At 40.2% G+C, this 19,660-nt stretch overlaps 1 protein-coding gene across 1 annotated transcript in view; it reads right to left on the reverse strand.

Moving 5' to 3' along the window:
* The window catches only part of ANKFN1 (ankyrin repeat and fibronectin type III domain containing 1), a 59,601-nt gene extending 41,112 nt beyond the window's left edge, over positions 1-18,489 (reverse strand). Inside the window, exons 1-4 of the mRNA XM_018918961.3 lie at positions 18,303-18,489; positions 10,419-10,629; positions 5,434-5,628; positions 2,778-2,891 (exon numbers count right to left, since the gene is read on the reverse strand). Coding sequence (XP_018774506.3) covers positions 2,778-2,891; positions 5,434-5,628; positions 10,419-10,629; positions 18,303-18,488 — 706 coding nt within the window. The 5' untranslated portion in view covers position 18,489. The remainder of the gene's footprint in view (positions 1-2,777; positions 2,892-5,433; positions 5,629-10,418; positions 10,630-18,302) is intronic.
* Positions 18,490-19,660: the final 1,171 nt, after the last annotated feature.

Consider the following 19,660-nt stretch of genomic DNA (forward strand, 5'->3'; position numbering starts at 1 on the left):
CCAAAGTCAATACCCATTCACCGTGTGTGGTTAAAATTAAATCTCCTAATGAAGTGAGATGGTTTTAGTGGTTAGGGAGTGAGTGCAAAGTATTATTCTGCTGTATGATTATTTGTAAGTTATACAGCTAACAAGGGAAAAGATCACACACAGGAAAACAGCAGACAGTTAGATAATGTTCCAAGCCCAGTTTCTAAAAAACATTTGGGCAAATAAAGTTTTGGGAAAGAAAAAAACAAAAAAGAAAAAAAAGAAAAAAGAAAGATGACCCAGGATAAATTGAATTGGCAGTTTTTCACTGTTTTTAGGGAACTAAACTAAGCCAAACAGAATTGGTGTCAGTTTTTATTCCCTACAGTTCAGGTCCAGAGAAAAGAACATTATTAGTTTCTGTTAATGAGCAGGTATTCCCTAAACACTGGTGCAAATGCTCCTGAATTTTAATTTGCTTAGAAAAAGAAATGGTAAAGTATTGAGGGGGAAAAATCTCCACATTAACAGCTTTTTGTTGTTGTTGGTTTTTTTTTTTTTTTTTTTGCTCCTGAATTAGCAAAATGCTTTGGTGGTTTTCTGGACAGGAGGTTTATATATCTGACTAAAAAGATCCTCACACTTTGTTATCAAGCTCTCCTTTCAGAGCTAGTAATTGCTAGCTGGTTCTAATCATTCTTGCAAGTGATCATTTGAAAGGTTCATTTTATGACCCCTCAAAGCAGCACAAAGAATCTCACTCCATAATGTAATAAACAATTCTACAACCAGTGCTTAATTAATTCCTGAAAGTCACCAAAAGGAGCTATTAATGATCTTTCTTTTTATCTAACGGTAAATATACAAGTCTCCTGGGACAAAGGATTTAAAAAGAATATTCTGGCAAGACTAACTGTCAACTTGATAGAGCATAAAATGATCATGAGTGAGGGTAATTCAAAATACAGGGCAGTGCTACCTGGTCTGATCAGAAAGTTAGGTCAGGTTGGATTAAATTTCTCTGAATGCTGTGTTTATCAAAAACAGGACACCACTGACATGGTACAAACCAGACTCAACCCAAATGAATACCCAAGAGAAAAGTACTGCAACCCTCACAAAATTATTTTTAAAAATCAGCTCTGTTTGGGAATTTGATTTCCTGTGAAAATACCAAGAATCATTTTAATTAGAGGGTGGACAATATTTCAGGGTTATTTAAAATACAACTATTATGAAGAACAGTCTGATATTTTCTAGAGAACTTTGGTGTTTTAGGAGCCCAAGTATTGTTTTCACAAGTAAATCAGGCAGTGGGAAGCTCTTAAATGAAATTTAGTTTCCTGGCAACACAACCCATTGCTGAAAATTAGATTTAGGCTTCTAAAGGGCTTTGATGTTTTTGAAAATCACACTTCCTGCAGCACTGCACAGCTGACTAGATGTAATACATTAATTTGCCTTCTACTGAGGCTATCAGGGCATTATCACTTTGATGGCCTCAGTAGTGTCTGGGAGGTTTTTTCATGGAATGCAAAAAATTATTTTGCTGGGCACAGCCAGTGATGAGTGGAATCTGTTACTAGAAGCAGGAGGAGGAAGGAAAGAGACAATGTACCTTTTCCAAAATAAGCTCCTGTAGTGTTTTGGGAGCTTGTGCTGGTGTCAGTGGAGCCTGTGCACTGCCTGTCCCACCTTTGGAGGGGCTCCCTGAGCTGCTGGACCCTCAAGGGACGGGGTCTTTCTGAATCTCTCCTCTTGAAACCATCCCTGGGACACCCCCATGGAAACATGAAACAGATTCCCCACCACACAGCCAGGACAGTGCTGCCTGTGAGTATGAAAACTTTAGGTTTAGGCACCTCTGAAAGGTGTTTTCAGTGATGAACACAAAGAAACAAACACAAAGCATGAAGCATGAAGGAAGAAACTGGGGGAAATAACTAAGAGGAGTTTCAGGTTCCCACTCCTTGACTCCCCTGAGCAGGGCCAAGGAGGCTTCAGATCCCCAATCCTTTGACCATGGGAGGACTCATGCTCCCACTGGAAGCTGGAGGCTGTGGATTGCAGTGCTGAAGACTAAAGAACTTACTGTTCCAAGGATTGTAGAAAACCTGAAAGTTCCTTTAAACAGGAAATTTGAAAAATTCTCATTTTTGTTCTAATCTTCAATAAAACTTGCTTTTTTTCTTAATGTTGGAATTTCCTGTGGAACAGAAATTCTGTTTTAAAACCATCTCTATTCAACAGGGCTATTCAGATGGAAGCATTTTCTTGTTCATTCCACTTTGCAACTAACTGGTGCCACCCCAAATGTATCACTCTTCCAAGAATGATGTGGCAGCCCTGGAATAGCTAATTAATTGGGCTGTATGATGCCTGTGCCAGAAGTTTCAGCTTCCAGAGGCATTCCTTTAAGGAATGGTGGTGTGGGTTTGGCTTTTACAAGGATACACATGGTTTCAGGAGCCCACAGGCACCAAAGTTAGTTTGTGTTTTGTAACTGCTCATCTCAACCCAGTCTTTGAGCTGATGTCTTAACCACAGTGAGTCAAGCAAACTTCTTCAAAGCACTCATGGAGAAAGCTTTTGATTAATTTATTTTTCTTTTTTTTTTTAAATAAAAGTTTTGTCCTTGGGTAATCTTTCAAGAAAATTCCACTTCTGTGTCTGTTTACTGGGAAAATAATTACATTTAAACACTAATTGCATCGTAATATAACCCCTTGTAGATTAATACCTTTGCCACTTAGCCCTCAAATTTTTGTACATTGTTAAGGGGAATGAGAGATGTCTAAATCCAGTACCTTTATACTTGGTCACCACAGCTGAGTTGACACTGAGGGGTTCTTGGAAGGTGACAATGAGTGATGTGCTGCTCGTTACCATCAGACAGACGTGGGTTGGCGCCTCGGGGGCTCCTGGGAGAGAAGAGAAAACATCAGCTCTTCAGCACAACAAATCCTATTCAAACAATGTTCCTGAGTCTTCAAAGAACCCACTGAAAATCACCCTGCAATTGTGAGCTTTGGGCTGTAGGTGTTTGTGTTTTCTGCCTTTTGAGCATTTTAATTAGTGACCCTACTAACAATATCCTGCAGACACCATTTGTTTCTATCATGGTTTTTGGCTCCTTTTTGGTTAAAAATATCTTCCTGCATACATATAACTCAATAAAACAGATCCATGCTAATTATGTCAGTGAAAAGCCCCTATAAATCTCTTGGGGCGAATAAGAGGAGAGGGAAAGGACAAAACCACAAAGAGCTAATGAAACCTTGATGGTTTCACTAACAAACTCAAATTTATCAAAAACCAGAAACCATTTTTATGTTATTGGGATTAAAAAACTGCAAATTTCCCAACTGTTTTGGTGTAATAGTTCCAAAATACAGTTGTCAATTGGGGTCTAACATTTTTGTTTAAAACAAGAAAAGGAAAAAAAAAAAGCTTAATTTGCAGAATATCAATAGAGTCAATTCAGAAATCAAACACAAAAATGTCATTACTTACTGCTGGGATTGATTTAAAAAGTCAGTATATTAGCTTTCACTATTTCTGTATTTCCTATATTTAGTATCTAAGAGAAGGAGCATTACATCTGTCTTGAAGAAATAACCTTGACATATAATAAATTTGTGAAAATTATTTGTGAGTACATTTATATAAACATGTTTTTAAAAATATTAATGGCAATGTTTGTATTTCATTACATAGGATACAGCTAAAAGATCCATGAGTCTAGAAACAATTCAGGCCTGTTTACTCCTTCATTTGGGCCTAAATTCCATTTAATTTGGATACAGACTCACTTGTACAACTGTTTAAAGTGACTCAGTTTGTGGCTGTGGTAATGAAATGGATACCAAGATTAAGATTAGTGCTTATCAAAATTAAGGTCAAATTTTCACAATATTTATGTGCAAAATGAAATTTCACTGCTTGATCAAATATTTAGAACAATCCCATTCCAAAATAGTAAGTTCTTTTGAAAAATTATCAAATTACAACAGAGAAAAGGCCAACGTCTCCATCCCTCTTCCTGCCTATTCATATGTTATTTTATAACATCCTGTTTTAAATTCTGAACATGTTAAATGAGATCCAGGAGTAAATGTGAAAAGAGATAAGAAGGGCAGAATCATTGCGTCCTGAATGAAGAGTTGGGATGTTGGATGTCATATTAATTTTATGCAACCTAAGGAGCCCTCTGCTTGTTTCTCTCAGATATTTGGTGCTTTTGTTGTTCTAACAGCCATTTCCTTCTCCCTCTTGGAAAGGCCATTTCACCTTTGTGCCTCAGTTTCCCCATTCCAACCTCCTCCAGCCCCCACTCACAGCAGTGCTGTGAGGATCAGCATCTTTGAAGAGGGTGCTCAGCTGCAGATTCCTGCCTGGAATTTTGCTGTTTCCCTGTATTTGATGTCATTTTTGCCTTTTTTAGTTTTAAATGTTCCCACATATATTTGGAGCTCTGTAGCCTATTGTATTAGTAGCTAGTTTGCCCAGTGCTTTTCCACAGCCTTTCCTTAAGCAGAAAGACAAAACAAATCGTAGAGCTCCAAGCCCCGGGAGGTGCAGGCCCCAATTCTATCTTGGTTCTTCCTGGGAACCAAGGTTGAGAACAACTCCTGGAGATCCATTTCATGGACAGAGCATAGCTAGTGCCAAGAAGGGCACTTCAGAGAAGGGGCTTGACCTGGGGGGGATTGCATCACCACTTATCCTCCTAATTGGTGCTTTTTATGCATTATGCTAATTTCCTAAAACCTATAAAAATGTACTCATCCCGGTAGGAGTGGGCTTTTCTGGACATCTTCCTATAACTGCCCCTGAAGGCCTTCAAATCAAGCTCTCTTTTTTATTACCTCCTTACTAAAATTTCCTCGATGTTGTGGTGTAAAGCTAAATCCTGTCCCTCAGCTGTGACTACTTCCTCCTTGCCTGCCCCCTGCCCTATTCCTAATTACTGTCTGTCTGTCAAGTCCCACATTCCAGCAAGGGCATCATGAGATTGGCAGAAGTTCAAAAGATGCTTTTCAGGCCTGGAGTCATTGGCCTGTCCAGATGTCATTGTCCCCTGAGACCCTCCCCCTCCCACCTGGTTGGTAGCTCACCTGTCCTCCCCCCCACCTTCCTGTGAGCTTAAAAGGCGTTGGAGCCATGCGGTCGGGGTCTGTTGGAGCTGTACTGAGATTCAGAACTGTAATAATACCTTGGAATAAACTCTGGATTTAACCCTCCAGCAGAACCCGCTCTCTTTCTCTTCACCATCGCCTGGACCTTTTCCACTAGAGGTAAACTGAGTTCTGCTTTGCATGGGCCCATTCCGAGTGCCTAACAGCAACAGCCTGCAAGCCGAAGGTGTCTCTGAGGAGAAATATCCCCAGCAGTCACCTCTAGCTCAGTGCAATCAATACCTGGAGTTTCATTCCCAAGGTGAGAAAAGGGGAACATACTCACGGGCATGCTCGTAGCCGGCCTTCATGCGCTGGTAGAGCCTGGCCCTCCACTCCCAGCCCCTGAGCTGCTTCTCCCTCTCGGTGCTCTCCGTGCCCAGCCCTTCACTCGCTGCTTGCGCCGATAATTCCGTCACTCGCTGCTGGGCCTCCTGCACCAGCCTGCTCAGGTGCACAGACCTGCTCTCCACAGTCATAACTGCCAGGAAAAGAGGGAGATAGGAAGTGCTTGGCAAAATTTTGGCTGTGCTCAGAACACATCTTAGGTTACAATGTAGGATGTACCCAAAAGTGTGTATTCTATCACCATCTTCAATAAGCTGTTAAAACCAGGCAGGGCAGAGTTCCTTCGTGCCTCATCCTGGATAGCTCTGAGGGATTTCTTCTGTTAATGGGCCATTGAGTGTCACTGCAGGGCTGATAAAATTACATCCCATTGGGAAATGCTCCGCCCAGGGGCAGGAACCAAGCATTCCTACCTGGATATGGTCTGAGGTTTGGAACACCACAGCAGCCTTGTCTCCACTGGATTCTCAGAGGACAAGACCTCCATAACCACCATTGGACCTTCAGAGGAAATTCAAGCCTTTCTACAGGATCAATACTTCAACAGAACCACATTTGTCACTCCAGGAGAATTGCAGCCACCATTTAATCCAACTGCTACCAACACCCTGAACAACAGGGTGTCCGGTTGTATTCCGACAGTGTTTCTGTATTATTGCATTTATTTTAATTCTCCTCAAAGATCTGGCCACTTAAATGTCATTAACAACATTAATAAATTTGCCACATTTTTTCCTCTGGTATTTTTCATATGCTTAAAATTGTCTTAAATAGACTGAAATTGCATATCTGTTGTTAAGTCAGAATATGAAAACCAAGCTAAAATAATAACCTCTTTCTCTAACCTCTGCTTCAGTATAATATCATAAACTTACATTAAAAAAAGGAGGTTGTACTTGTTACAAACACAATATATAAACTTCAACAAACAAGAAGAGATCTGATTGGCAAAATAAAGAAGTTTATGTGCCTTAAGTCGATGGCTGGTAGAGAATCGATCTCTTTCCAGCTTTTTGTGCCACAGTTTTGTCCAGAGAACTTAACTAGTCCTCTGACAGGCAGTGAGCAGCTTGTCACATGGAGATTTTTTTTCTCCCATGCTCAGAATAATATTAATTTGATATTTAGCAGTTCAGATTTCACTGGGTAATTGAGCAGAAGTCTTGTTCAATTACCCAGTGTGAACTACTGTGGGCTACATCAAGGTGAAAATTGAGATCACAAAGGTTACAAGCTAGAATAGGTTTGATTTTAGCCCAATTTCCTAAACAAGCCCTTTGATTGTACAGTAAAATGTGGTGAATCAAGTCCTATTTTCAAAGTTACTCTTAGCCTAAAACTGTTTAATCTGCATTTTAGAAAATAGGACTTGTAAAGATGTTTATTTGAAAAAAAATGCAGGTATTGGCTTGGTTTTCAATATGCAGGAAAGAGTGCACAGAAAATCACTTTGGTGTTTGGTGTTTTTTGCAGGAGAGCTCTGAGATAGCCTTAATTTAAAGGCCCTCTTTTTACCATAATCAGTGCCCTTGCACATGTGGCTTCTCTTAGCAATAGTGAGGAATTGCTAAGTAGAGACAGGCAGACTCTTGGTTGCCTCAAGTCTTTCACAGGAACAGCAGGAATCTTACACAGACTGAACCCAGCATTCACTTGCACAAGTCAGGAGCAGCAGACATTTCTGAAAACATCAATCTGTACCATATAAAACACCAAGACTCTCATAGGTTTTTGACACCAAAACACCACAGGAGCAAATATGTATGTGGATATGAATGCATTGTTTTTAAACTGTGATTATATGGGACAAATTAGATTGGAAAGGACCTTCTCTAGACCAATCCTCTTCAACACAGGTTCAGCCAAGAGGTCAGACTGAGTTCCTGCAAGTATTATCCAGTCTGGTCTGGAAAACTACCCAGGATGCGTGGAGATTGTTCCACTGCTTCACTGCCCTAATAGCAAAAAAGGTGTTTGTTTTATCCAGCCTGAACCTCTCATTTTAACTTTTGCCTCTGTCTCTCATAACAGTATGACAGCCAGAGTTTAGCAGAGTCTAAGAATAACCCTACTGATGTGAAAAGTGGCCTGGGATCTTTAAGCCATGGGAGAGCAAAGAATTACTCAACACCTCTGATATCCAAAGGGTTGTTTTTGAAGAATGTTTGTCTCTAAGATTTTGCTTTCAGAAGCTGGCTTGAAGCCATCCTTCTTAAGTTTGATCATTCCTCATCTGGACATCAGGGACATATGGCCAGGCTCCTTGGAACCTGCTGGTATCCTCAGAACTGTTGTTTACTGGGAGGCCAGAGGTGATAGGGTTTCCTGGATCCATGCCTACAATAAACATGCAACACATCTGATAGCACAACAGGACTGAGGAAGGAGATTTTATGTGCCAGAGCTTCAGGTGGTTGTGCATTGGCATTGGTTCAAGTTCTCACTAAGGATCTGGCTCTATCTGTTTAATCAAGGCTCAGATCCACATTTGTCGAGTTTCTGATGTCCAATCAGCCAGTGGGAATTTTAATCTTATTTTTATTTGGGCTCACATGAACAAGCCAAACCATGAGTATATGATGAATGATAGTAACTGAAAAGATAACACTTTGTCTTCTCCCCTACAAAATTAATATATTAAATGCTCTACTCTCTGATCTTAGTTGCATTGTTTATAAAAGATGTTGGGTTCCTGTTGAGATTTATACAATCTGAGTTCCATGTGGAGATGAAGATCATAGTTTTACTTTCTATTGCTTTATCTGTTGCTGTTCCAGGCAGAAATCCAGGTGATACAGATGGAAACTATCTGTCCTCCAGATCCTCTTTTCTACAGAGTTAGGTTAGAGGCTATAATGAAATTTCAGCTGGATCCCTACAGCTAATATATACAGTGAAAGAGCAGAGGTTTTCTGTGAAGAAAGCCTTTTGTTTGCACTTGGAAGGAGGAATTCCTCCATTTCACCTTTTCCCAGCTCTCTGCATCTGTCTTGCATGCTTCTAATCACATTAAGAGATGCTGTGTCCAGTCCCAAAACTGTGTGAGTCAGGATTTTACCCTCCCATTCAGCATGCAGAAGTCTTGCTCAATTACCCACCACAGAGGAATGAAAATGCTCCTGCTGGGTGCTGGATCATTTTCCTGCAGCCCTGAGATGATACAAACAGGATTTAATTTGAACAGGCTTGGTTGAGCACGAAACGCAGAGCAGAAAGTCTGGACAAAATAGAAGGTGACTGCCATCAGTTCCACAAGAGAGAAGCCATGCACAAAGATGCTCTGAACCTTTCTTCTGAAGGCTGAAAATAACTTTTTGCATTTCACCCTCAAACAGCCCCTGCAAACCCTTCAGGTAAGAAACCCAAACAAAACGATCGTTTGCTTTTTACTGGGAATGTTTCATCCATTATTTCAATCAGAAAAACTAAAAATCAAGATAAGTGAAGTGGAAATTTGGTGGGTATATTTTGAAATGGAAATGAGGTGGTTATATATTCATATTCTCTGTGTTCATAGGCATGTTTGCATTAATTACAGGAAATGAATACTAATTTATGATTGCCCCTGCTCGCCATCAGACTGCATTTATTTACAGATGAGGTCAATGAAAAATTAGTTTAGTCTTTTTTACTGCTGTTTAGAACACTCAAGACTGTGTTTTCCTCTAGATTTGTCATGGTTAATGAATGTTGCTTCAGCAGTCAATCATGTACTCTAAATGCTGTCACACTTTTTTTTTAAGCCTCAGTCATGAACCATGACAGAAAAATAAACAAATAAATATAAAACTAAAAAACTCTTTTCACTGAGCAGCTACACTATGCAAAAATCTCCAGGGAAGGTTAAAGGAGACCAGAATAAATGATAATATAAGTGCTGTGGATATAGAAAAGCAATAAAGGTGTACCAACACTGAGGGTCTGGCAAAAAAACTCAACATGCACATGCACACACACTCTCCAGTGAAAAAACTGGCAATGTTAGTAGCCTCAAGGTGCAATTTCCTGGAGCACTGAGATTGACATGCCAGCACTAAATGTTGTTAATTTAACTAACTTCAAATTAATGGCAGAGTCTGCAGTGGCCGAACCCCTCAAACACAGTCTCATTATAGCCTTGCTGGGAATGTCCTAAATATAGGCATTGACTTTAAAACAAATTCTCTTACATCGGGGTATTTTTAGACTCACGTAAGGCGTCAGAGCTTGTGTCATGGTATATGGTTGATTAATTGGGTTGGTAAGTCACCCTCTAACCCACAAACTGGGCATAAAAAGGCCCATGAAGGAATACAAAGAAGTTTTATAACTACAATATGTAGTTATAAGCAATATTGGTATTCCAGCAAAGTAAGAAGGTCTGTTTTGTGTTTAGGTTTTCTCTGGTTCTGTAGAACTTTGAAATTCTCATTTAAGAGGGATTTTAGGCCATTTAAAGACCAGTAGTGAGGGGTCTGTGGGCAATGGAAGTGATAGATTTTGATACAACTGGCCTCCTGAAGGCAGTGTAACCAAAATCAAAAGGATAATCAAAATAAAGTAAAGTCTAGACAACCCATCATCCTTTCACTTTTGATGACAAACTCTGCATTTCAGACCACGATCTTTGAATCACTGAGTTCCTGTTGCCATATTTTTAAAGATTTTTTCTCAAGATTGCTATTAACCCAGCTGCCCCAGTGTTAATCACATTAGAAGCTCAACATGATTGATTAGTTGGTGTATCTGAGAGAGAGAAAACAAATCTGCTGAGCACATATTCAATGAGCAGATATTGCTGCAAATATCCTCCAGCACTCTTGTTATAATCCTCTTTATGATAAAACCAGGCAATTTTTGTGTTGTGTAATTGATTTTCACTAACAACAGCAGAACTGATCTCATACAAGCAATTATCTAAGTCAATTTGTGTTCTCTACTTACAGTGTGGGCTTTCCTTTGCCCCAACGTGCAGGAGGGTCCTGGCAATGGGGACGTTGTTTGTCAAAATGGCAATATCCAAAGGAGTGAGTCCCTCGCTGTTTGGTGTGTTCAGGTCCAGCTCCTCCAGGGTGTATTGATAAAGAAGAATCTGAACAGCATCCAGGTCCTGCTGCTCTACAGCCTCAAACATAGCTTCATTGCACTGGAAATTCTGTGTGTCGATAAAGACAGAAATTCAGTAAAACTTTTCATATGTTAGTGCTTTAAAAATAGAGAAAATTTGTGTTTTGTGAGTTTGCTCCTGAAAATAAAATATTGCACCTCCATCCCCAGCTTAGGCCCAGCTTGAAGCAAGGCAAATGTTTGCAGCAGAACTGAGCTTGGTGTACCCCTGGAGTGCTTGAAATTGCTTCAGGTCTGTGGGAAGATTCAAGTGAGATTCAAACCCATATGAAACAAATACATTTTTATTTAGACATCTGTTCTGTAATCAAACTGTATGAGCAACACTATGTTTGCAGTGTGAAACTGGATGACACACTAGAGTTTTGGCAGAGCCTTGGACTACTGAGTTTTTCAAACTCAAAATTTCAAGTAGAAAACTACGATCAGATGATGAAAATCCAAATCAAACAAGCAGTTCTGCAGAAAAACCTTCCCAGTTCCAGTGGGACCCACTGTGTTCATTGCATCACCTCAGTTATTTCTAAGTGCCCATGTTATTGCTTTTAAGTTGTAACTAGAGGAGACTTTGATATTTGTAGGCCTTAAAAACAGAAGTAGAGATGGGACTGAAAAAATGGACTGTCCAGTGTGCATGCCTGAGCAGCAGAGGGCACAAGCAGCCAACCACGAGAACTTCCACGGCACCAACACTCAGGCAGGGAGAACCACTGAACCTTTTCCTTCCCAATGTCAAGGAGATAAAAGAATGGCACAATACAAAGGCTCCTGTTGTTTCCTAATTGAGCTGGGGAGAAGCAGGTGCAGGAGAGTAGCAGGGCCTGCAGGTTTCTTTTATGAGAACATCCTTCTGGAGCCTGCAGTAATGACAAGTTATTTGCCAAGATTCTTTAAATTCTCTCCCAGTGTCCCATTGCCATAATTACTTGATAGGATTTTTCCCTCTTTGGAATGAATTAGCAGGAGCAAGAGGCCTAGCAAGGCAAGGAGGGTTCAGAGCACAGATTCAGAACACAGTGTAAAGCAGCTCCCTGTGTCCCAAAATCCCTGAGAAAATTCTCATCACAGAATGCACTCTTTATTCCATGAAATACACACTGAACTGAAAACCATCTTCTACTGTGATTAGAAGTTAACACTTCAACCACACTTAAACTTCATTTTCTTTTTAAAATATCAATTTATCAATAGTTTTATTGGGCATATCTGTGTCCAAGTTTGCTCTCAGTGAAACAATAACCTGCTGGAACATCTGCATGTCTCCTTGTAAAACACATGGACTAAGGGTTTCCAAACAGTTCTGGAAACTGCAGTCCCCAGCTTCACCTTGGAATTTGATCAGTTCTACAGGACCTTTTTTTCAGTGTGCTTGCAGTTAAAAGTGTCTTCCGAAATTTTCAGGCCTGACAGGGGTCTTCTGGTCTACTCTTTGCATGTGAAATATTGGTACCACACTAAGAAATTGCAAAGGTGATGTCAGTTAAAAGTTTTAGTAGGGACCCCATCAGTGCTGAATATTTGGGATCAGCAGAACAGGAGGACAAGTGTGCAGAAGGTGTCCTGTACCCCAAACTGCCAATGTATAGAAATGAGACACTTCTGTTAAGATGATAATCTAAGGGTGAGACGAGCTATGCAGCAATAATGCAAATCTGGGACAGTAGAGCTGACTTGGGAATCACCTTGTAGACACTGAAGTACAGAACAGCTCATGCTGAAGAAATATTTTTTTCTGTAGGCTTCCATGCAGAATAAAAGATACTACTTAAACATCAGTGCTGTTCATGGGGTTCTGTCACTCTCTTGGGTTTAGACTCTTCTCCAAATGGTAAGATTCAGGTTTAATTTTATAATCATACTTAGGCCACACTCCAGGGTTGGTATAAGATAAAAAAATCTCAGAAAAAGGGACAGTGGAATGGTGAGCCACTCTATTTGTCATTCTTTTTTAACCCCTCTGATCAAGATAAAAATGGTTTGTAAGGACATACACTGTCATTAGGCAGAGCACACATCCAGAAAATTTTAGAAGACAGCACATATTTCTCTTGTTATAAGGGAGAACTTTAAAAATGTCAGAAATTTTTGCTGCAATGCAGGAGTACTTATCTACTACTTATTCCAGTAGTTCCACATATCTGCTATCTTGCTTATGTAACACCTTTATAATCTTGGTATCTGAGACCTTATGTTTATTCTGCTGTTTTGCCTGTACCCTGAAAGGATGAAGTGCTCTTGCTAGAAATCAAAAGAATTTTAAGTAATTATAATTACAAAATGTTTAAATTATTGGTATGATTCTGATACTTCAGTATGTCTTCAGCTCCACTCCACAGTGATACTGATTTATCAGCTGTATGTCACTGTATTGTCCACTCAAAATAAACACACAGAGGGCACTGATGTGTGAAGTACAGAGGAAAAGGAAAGCTTGCTCTTCACTCCATGAGAAGTGAAGAGCATTCATTATTATGATGCAGAATTATGAAGTGATAGACTTTTTTCATGGAAATTATTAGAAATGTAAAATCAGAAAATCACAGATGGTTTGGGCTGGAAGGGACCTTAAAGATCAACTTGTGCCAACAACCTCCCACAGACAGGGACACCTTCCTCTAGAAATACATTCACCAACTCTTCTACATCAGCATTCTAACAGCATTAATTTAATCTCTGTTAATGTCCATTTCAAATGCCTTTCCTACTGTTATTGGAGTTTTCTCTAGAGTGTTGTTCATGGTAGTACAGCATAATTTTGCTTCAGAATCATTGGATTTTGATCCAATCAGAGAACAAACAAAAGCATATTACTCTTCTAACTGATCACAGCTATGAAAATCTACTTACTTAGCAGTGAATTGATAAGAGCATATTACAAAGGGAATTGGTTGAAGGAAACTGAATGACTGATTGGTCTGCATTTATTTTAGTTAAATTTATTTTTGGAAACAGTCTGGGGGCAGAACAAAAAGGTAAAGCTGATGATATTACTGAGTGAAAGGCTGCGCTGCTCACTCAGGACAGGAAGGTAGTTATTTCTCTCTTCACATTCTCCCTTCTGTGGCACTGTGTACACACATGGTTTTCCCTTTTTTAAAAACCAGAATAAGTAATTATCTTTCAATTTGCTTTACATATGTGCACAAAAGTTAAATGAGTTAGGATTTGTGGAGTGCTACTCTGAGCGCTCAATATCATTATTTGGCTTTAATTCAAATTTTGTGAGAAACTCAGGAAATCTTGTATTACATCTCAGAAGTTTCTTTCATTATACAAACCAAAAATTCACTATTACATGATAATAAAAGAAAGAGGCTAAGTTCACTATTATAGCTGAAATTAACCCAAATTATGGCTGACTAAAGCATTTTGTTCTTTTTAAACACACACACACACACACACACACACACCACTATTTGTCAGATTGCTGTAGAATTATTTAAAATTTTTTGATTTAAACTGTGGTTTTTTGATGATCATGATTTAGACCTGCTGGTGTGCTTTTGAAAATGCTTCTTCAGACTTCTCCTTGACAAATACCTGAAGTATTTGTGAAATTTTGGCCCTCAGTAAGTTGCTGAGCAGAATTTAAGCACATTTAAGTTAAATTTGTCATAAATGCTGTAGCCAACAGACCTGCTGGCAAGAACAGTTCACCAAGAGGGAAAAAATAAAAACAAATTTCTATTTCTTCATTTCATTAGAAATCTGATTGGAAAAGCTGCGCTGATTTAAATGAGAAACAGAGCATGACTATTATAAGTGGCTTCATTCAATCCAAGCAATTAGAAGATCAAATTGCAAAGATCAGGTTTTCCAAATGAGCAATTCAGACACAGGCAATAGGCTGAAATACATTGGCCAGTTTTGTAACTTCAAGGAGTGTAAAATCATGGCAGCTGTGATGTGGCCTTTCTAACTGGTCATGTGTGCATCCCTCATCCATAGAAGAGCACATCAAAGTCTGCTAGACAGTCAAAAAACATCCTGGAGAGGCAGGAAAGTATCTATTGCCTCTTCCCCCATGCTAGTGAACTGCCCCATTTGGAAGTCTGCATTCAGCCCAGCTCTCCAAGTCCAGAAAAACATTCTACACACCTGACCAACTTTTCCCAAACTATTTCCTTTCACACAGAAAACAGAAATATATTTGAAAATATATAGTTTGCTGCAAAAAGCTTATCACATTCCTTGTAGAAGACTCTCTAGTATTGCAGCATGTTTCAGACATCTGCAGCCTTGGGATAAGAAATCTAAACAGGTATAAGGAGTGGTATCTTTATACCCCAATGCTCTATTTTAGTCCAGCTGATATTGTCACAAATACCAACATGAGGAATCATTTATCTTTACTAGATAACTTTCTTCTGCTCTGAAAGGACAAAAGCATTAAATTCAAAGGAAAACTTAATCACATTTAAAAGTGATTGGGTGAAGTTTAGGAGCAGTTTTTACATTGCTTTTTCCTTGACTCAGTCCTGCAGCCTCTAATCATTTGCTGGACAGCTGTGCTATGTGATTAATTTATTTAGGTGTTACTGTGATGCACAAATGTATATACTGAAAAGAGCTACAGTATTGCTTTGCAGTAAGTAATAACCATGTTCCAGTAAGTGATTCAGTGCCAGAGTGTTTAGAAATGCAATCTTATGTAGCTTAATTAAAATGAAGTGCCCCTTTCAAGCTATTTGCTCAAAGTTTGACTGAAAAAGTCCACTATGTACTACTGGAGTTGGAAAAAGTGGTAAAGTAGTTTCTGCAAAGACTTGTTTTGATAAACATGAGTTCAAGAATAAAGCTATTTTGGGACATTGCTATGTCCGCAGCAAGACAACAATTTACTGAATGGAAAGTGTTGCACAGCAAGAGAGAGTGGAAAGAAAACTCCTCACAAGCCAAAGCTGAAAGAAAACAAATTCTAACAAATGTTGTTCACTTGTCTGGAGACATGATTTTACTCCTTGACTTAGCTCAGCAGCACAGAAACTCAATGATTAGAAAACACATGAGCTAGCAACTTGATCTGGAATATTTCCACCCCTTCACTAATAGTTTTCTTGCTGTTTATTTCTAGGGAAAACAACAAGCAGAATGGATAGAATGGGATCCAAAGCCTCTCAAGTTCAGTGGGAGTCTATTCACTGCCTGCTGTGGACACAAGCTCAGACCCCAGAGTGGTGATACCTGGAGGTTCCTTTGCTGGGTTTTTGTCAGTGACAAAAGCTGTGACACTCCCATGACAGTGTGCTGGGCTGGGGGAACAAAGTTAGCACAGATAAGTCTGTGTTCCATTAAATCCCCATCCACACAACATAAAACCAAGTCTCCTAATGATGATGACTGATGGAATAGGCACTCCCACTGCTGACAGGTCAGAGTGGAAAGGGACAGGTCTGAGGTTCTGAGTTACTGGCTCAGAGTTAGCACAGGACTCAGCCCCCAGTAGCAGTGCCCTGCTCCTCAGTCCTTTGGCTCAGCTCACTGACAATTTCTCTTCTTATTAGTGAAGTATGACAGAAGAGCCCATGTTTGAAGGCATATGTATTCTGAAAGCAGTATTTAGATAAACACGGGGCAGAAGATATGCTCACAGACTGGCATTCATTCAGCCTACATGTCAGTCTGCTCTGGTGTGTCCCCAGTGCTGGTTTACCCTCCTCCTTCACTCCCTCAGTCATGCTTGAAATTGAGGTAGGAAAAAAAAAAAAAGACAAGATAAGATAGTGGCTAAAAAAATTAATCTAAAGAATCTTTCCCCACAGTTCATACTTTGAGACGTCAATTCAAATCATCCCTAAAAACTGAAAAGCATTTGGAAACCCGCAGCCTCAAAAGCACAGCTGCTGGCTACCATGAAAAGGCAGTTCTCCAGCTCACAAGCCTTGTTTGAATTTTAGGCTTCCCTTATGAAACAAGAATCTACTGGCTCTGGAAGAGCAGCCGTGGTCCCCTGCTTCCTTCAGGTCATGGTCTTTCTTCATTGGAGAGAGACAACAGTCTCCACAGGTCATGCAAGAGCCTTCTGACTTCAGGAAAGCACAATCCTAGGGGACAGCATCAGCTAATTGAATTAAAAATAATTTCCAATTCTTGCACTGATTTATATAATATGTCTCACATAATTTGTGAGTATTAAAGGAGTCTAGAGTGTCCTTTCTCCTTCTGACAAAATGTGATATTTTTGTTATCTGGCCCAGTGTAAAAAAGCCACGGGGGCTTGCTCCTTAGCTGGATAGCTGATTCCAGCGAGGGTCAGAGCAGGCAGTATTAGGGCTGGATATCTCAGCCCTCTGGGGCCGGGTGCCCAAGCCACAGCTGCTGCACGGCCATGGCTGACCCTTAGCAAGCTCAGTGATTGTCAGCTCCTAGAGCAATCAGATCTTTTGTAGTTTCAGCTCTTAGCTTGCCAAGGCCCTCTGGCTGATCATGGCTGTCTGAAGAGCAGACTGGAGAGATGAGAAGAGGCCTCAGCTGTTCCACTGTGGTTTATTTGAGGGATTCGCGAAGGGTCCGACGACAGCTCTTCTAACAGAATGGGCCAAGGCAGCCTCTTTTATAGGGTTAGGGGGGCTTGGGAACTGACCCATTGTAAGGGTTAGGGAAAATAGTCTGTGGGGTTACAGAGAGATAAACAGGCCTGGAGGACCGGAGTGAAGACTTCAATTCCTAGGACTTGGCATTTCCTTATCTCTAAACTTTTGTTCTCCAGGAGGCTGTAGCTGGCCCTGTGTCTGCTACAGCCCAGCCCTACTCTGAGTTCAGTCCTGCATTGCACTGAGCATCGTATTGAGGGCAGCAGAGTGCTTGTTCCAAGGGGCATCTCCTGGTGCATTCAGACAATGTCATCAAACTTTGCTCTTCAGAAGTGGAGAGAAACTCTTTCCTTCAAAATAATTCAGAGGAGAAGTTGAAGAAGCATTTGTTTTTCCTGTTTCGGAAAAAGGGGGATTTATTTTGTTTTGGCGATATCCACAAGCAGGTTCATCTTCCTCCAGCAAGTAGAGAAGATTCTGTTGTACACTGAATTTGCATTGGGCTGTTATTTCAGAGACGAAGTCCATTCCCCAAAATACGTGCACTGGGGGTTGTGTAACTTCACTAGCGCTCGCAGCAGCAGGAGCCATTATGAGGGTTAATTCCAGCAGGGGTTTCTATATTTTACTGTGCTGGTACCAGAGTGCTTGGCTGGGATATGGATGGGGTACCCAGGCCAGACTCCTTCACATGTGATCTCTTTCTTCCATAGTGTCATCTCCTGACCATCACCACAGTCTGGTAGTAACCTTACATTTATTTGTCATGCCTGAAAGTTTCCATTTGCTCTGTCATTTGGAAAAATGGGAACTTTTATTAAAAGCCATCTTCACTTTTCTCAAAACATGTTTTACTCTTTTCTTGTAAGAGAAACACTTGCATCTATAGATTTAATTCACATTTTGTCATGTAAGTGCCAAGTTACAACCTGACTCCTAAAGCAAAGCATCACCACTTGAGTAGGTAGCTTGTCTTTACCCTTCAAGAAGGTCAAACTCTGTTTTGACAAAGGGTCATTAATGGTACGGCTGGGAAGAGCACATGCACTTGTCAGGGAATAAAGTGATGGTGAGAATGGTAGAGATGAAAAGCCAGCTGAGAAGGAGATGGGAGGTGGGAGATGGGAGATGGGAGAGGGGAGAGGGGAGAGGCAGAGGAGGGTGTTACCGTGGAGGCCTTGCGGAGGCTGAGGCGGTCACAGCGGGATCTGAAGTAGGCTTCGTCAAAGGACGTGTGGCTGCCCTTCAGCTTCTCTGACAGGTTCCTGTAGAGCCGCTTGGCAGCGCTGGGCGACGAGGGCATGCTGTGCTTTTTGCTCTGCAGGAGCCCCAAGTTATGCATTTGCTGGGTCATTCTCAGCCAGGGTTTTCTAAAAGGAAAACAGCAGCTCTTCAGCGGGGTTTTGCTAGACCGACATCGCTGATTAGAAGTGTGGCACTGAAACACACAGTGCAAGGCTACTGGGCCTGAAATCACTTTCACACACAGCTTCTGCATGTGTCTGGGGCTTTTTCAATGGCAAATTGCCCTTTATGGAATTAGACCCATGGATATCTATGGAGACAGAGAATTAAAGACGGAAAAATAAACCAGACCACCCCAGAATTATTTGCTAATTCATATAAGGAGAAGGAGTTTCAATTAATGAGGTAAACAATATTTTTGCAGAGTGAGTTCTAGTAATACAGGTGTCAGAAAAAAGTGAAAAAAAGTAAATGTTGCTATGGACAGTGACATAACGAGTGGCTTCTTCCTTATGTAGCAGGTAGGCACTTGTTTTGTCTATTTGCTGTATTACTTTATCCTGCTCTGTGTTTGCCCTTTCCATTTAGAGTATAAACCCTTCCAAGAGGGATTGCTGACTCTCTCTGACTGCCTTACCTAATTGGATTTACATATTATCTCAAAATTAAACAATACATTCTATGCTTATCATTACAGTAATTTTTCTGTATTAAGAAAAATTGAATTAATATTTAACTCTAGAAGTATGTTATGTGAAAATAATTTTGCCTTTTTGAAGGGAAACTAAGAATCAGATTTGACCCAACTGCAGGCATAGGAAACTATCCCTATGGATTTCTAAGTGAAAAAGTGACAAAAATGCAGCATTTCTTCACATATTCCTTTTCCCCTGATGAATGTGTACACATATATAAGGTAGAATGCCTCTCTAGGAGACTTCAAAGTTGTAATAGTAAACCTGGATACTTTCCAGAGTATCTTTTCTGGAAATAATTTTTTTTTTTTTTTTTTTGTACTATGATCCAAATTTTTTTTTTGTTCTTATGGTTTTAGACTTCTGAGCAAATTGGATGGCAGGACCAGACTTTAAGGACTATTTCCAGTATAAGCATTCTTTACTAAACAGTCATCCTGTTGTTGGGGCTGGTTTTGGCAGGTATTTGTCCTTAAGATTAAAGACACCATCCAGATCTCCTAAGCTTTCTACATCTTCCATTCTCACAGTATGCTGTGGTGGGCAGACACCCTGAGCATAAAAGTATCTCATTACAATTAATTTC

The sequence above is a fragment of the Serinus canaria genome, chromosome 18 (genome assembly GCF_022539315.1).
Source record: "Serinus canaria isolate serCan28SL12 chromosome 18, serCan2020, whole genome shotgun sequence".
Taxonomy (NCBI): domain Eukaryota; kingdom Metazoa; phylum Chordata; class Aves; order Passeriformes; family Fringillidae; genus Serinus; species Serinus canaria.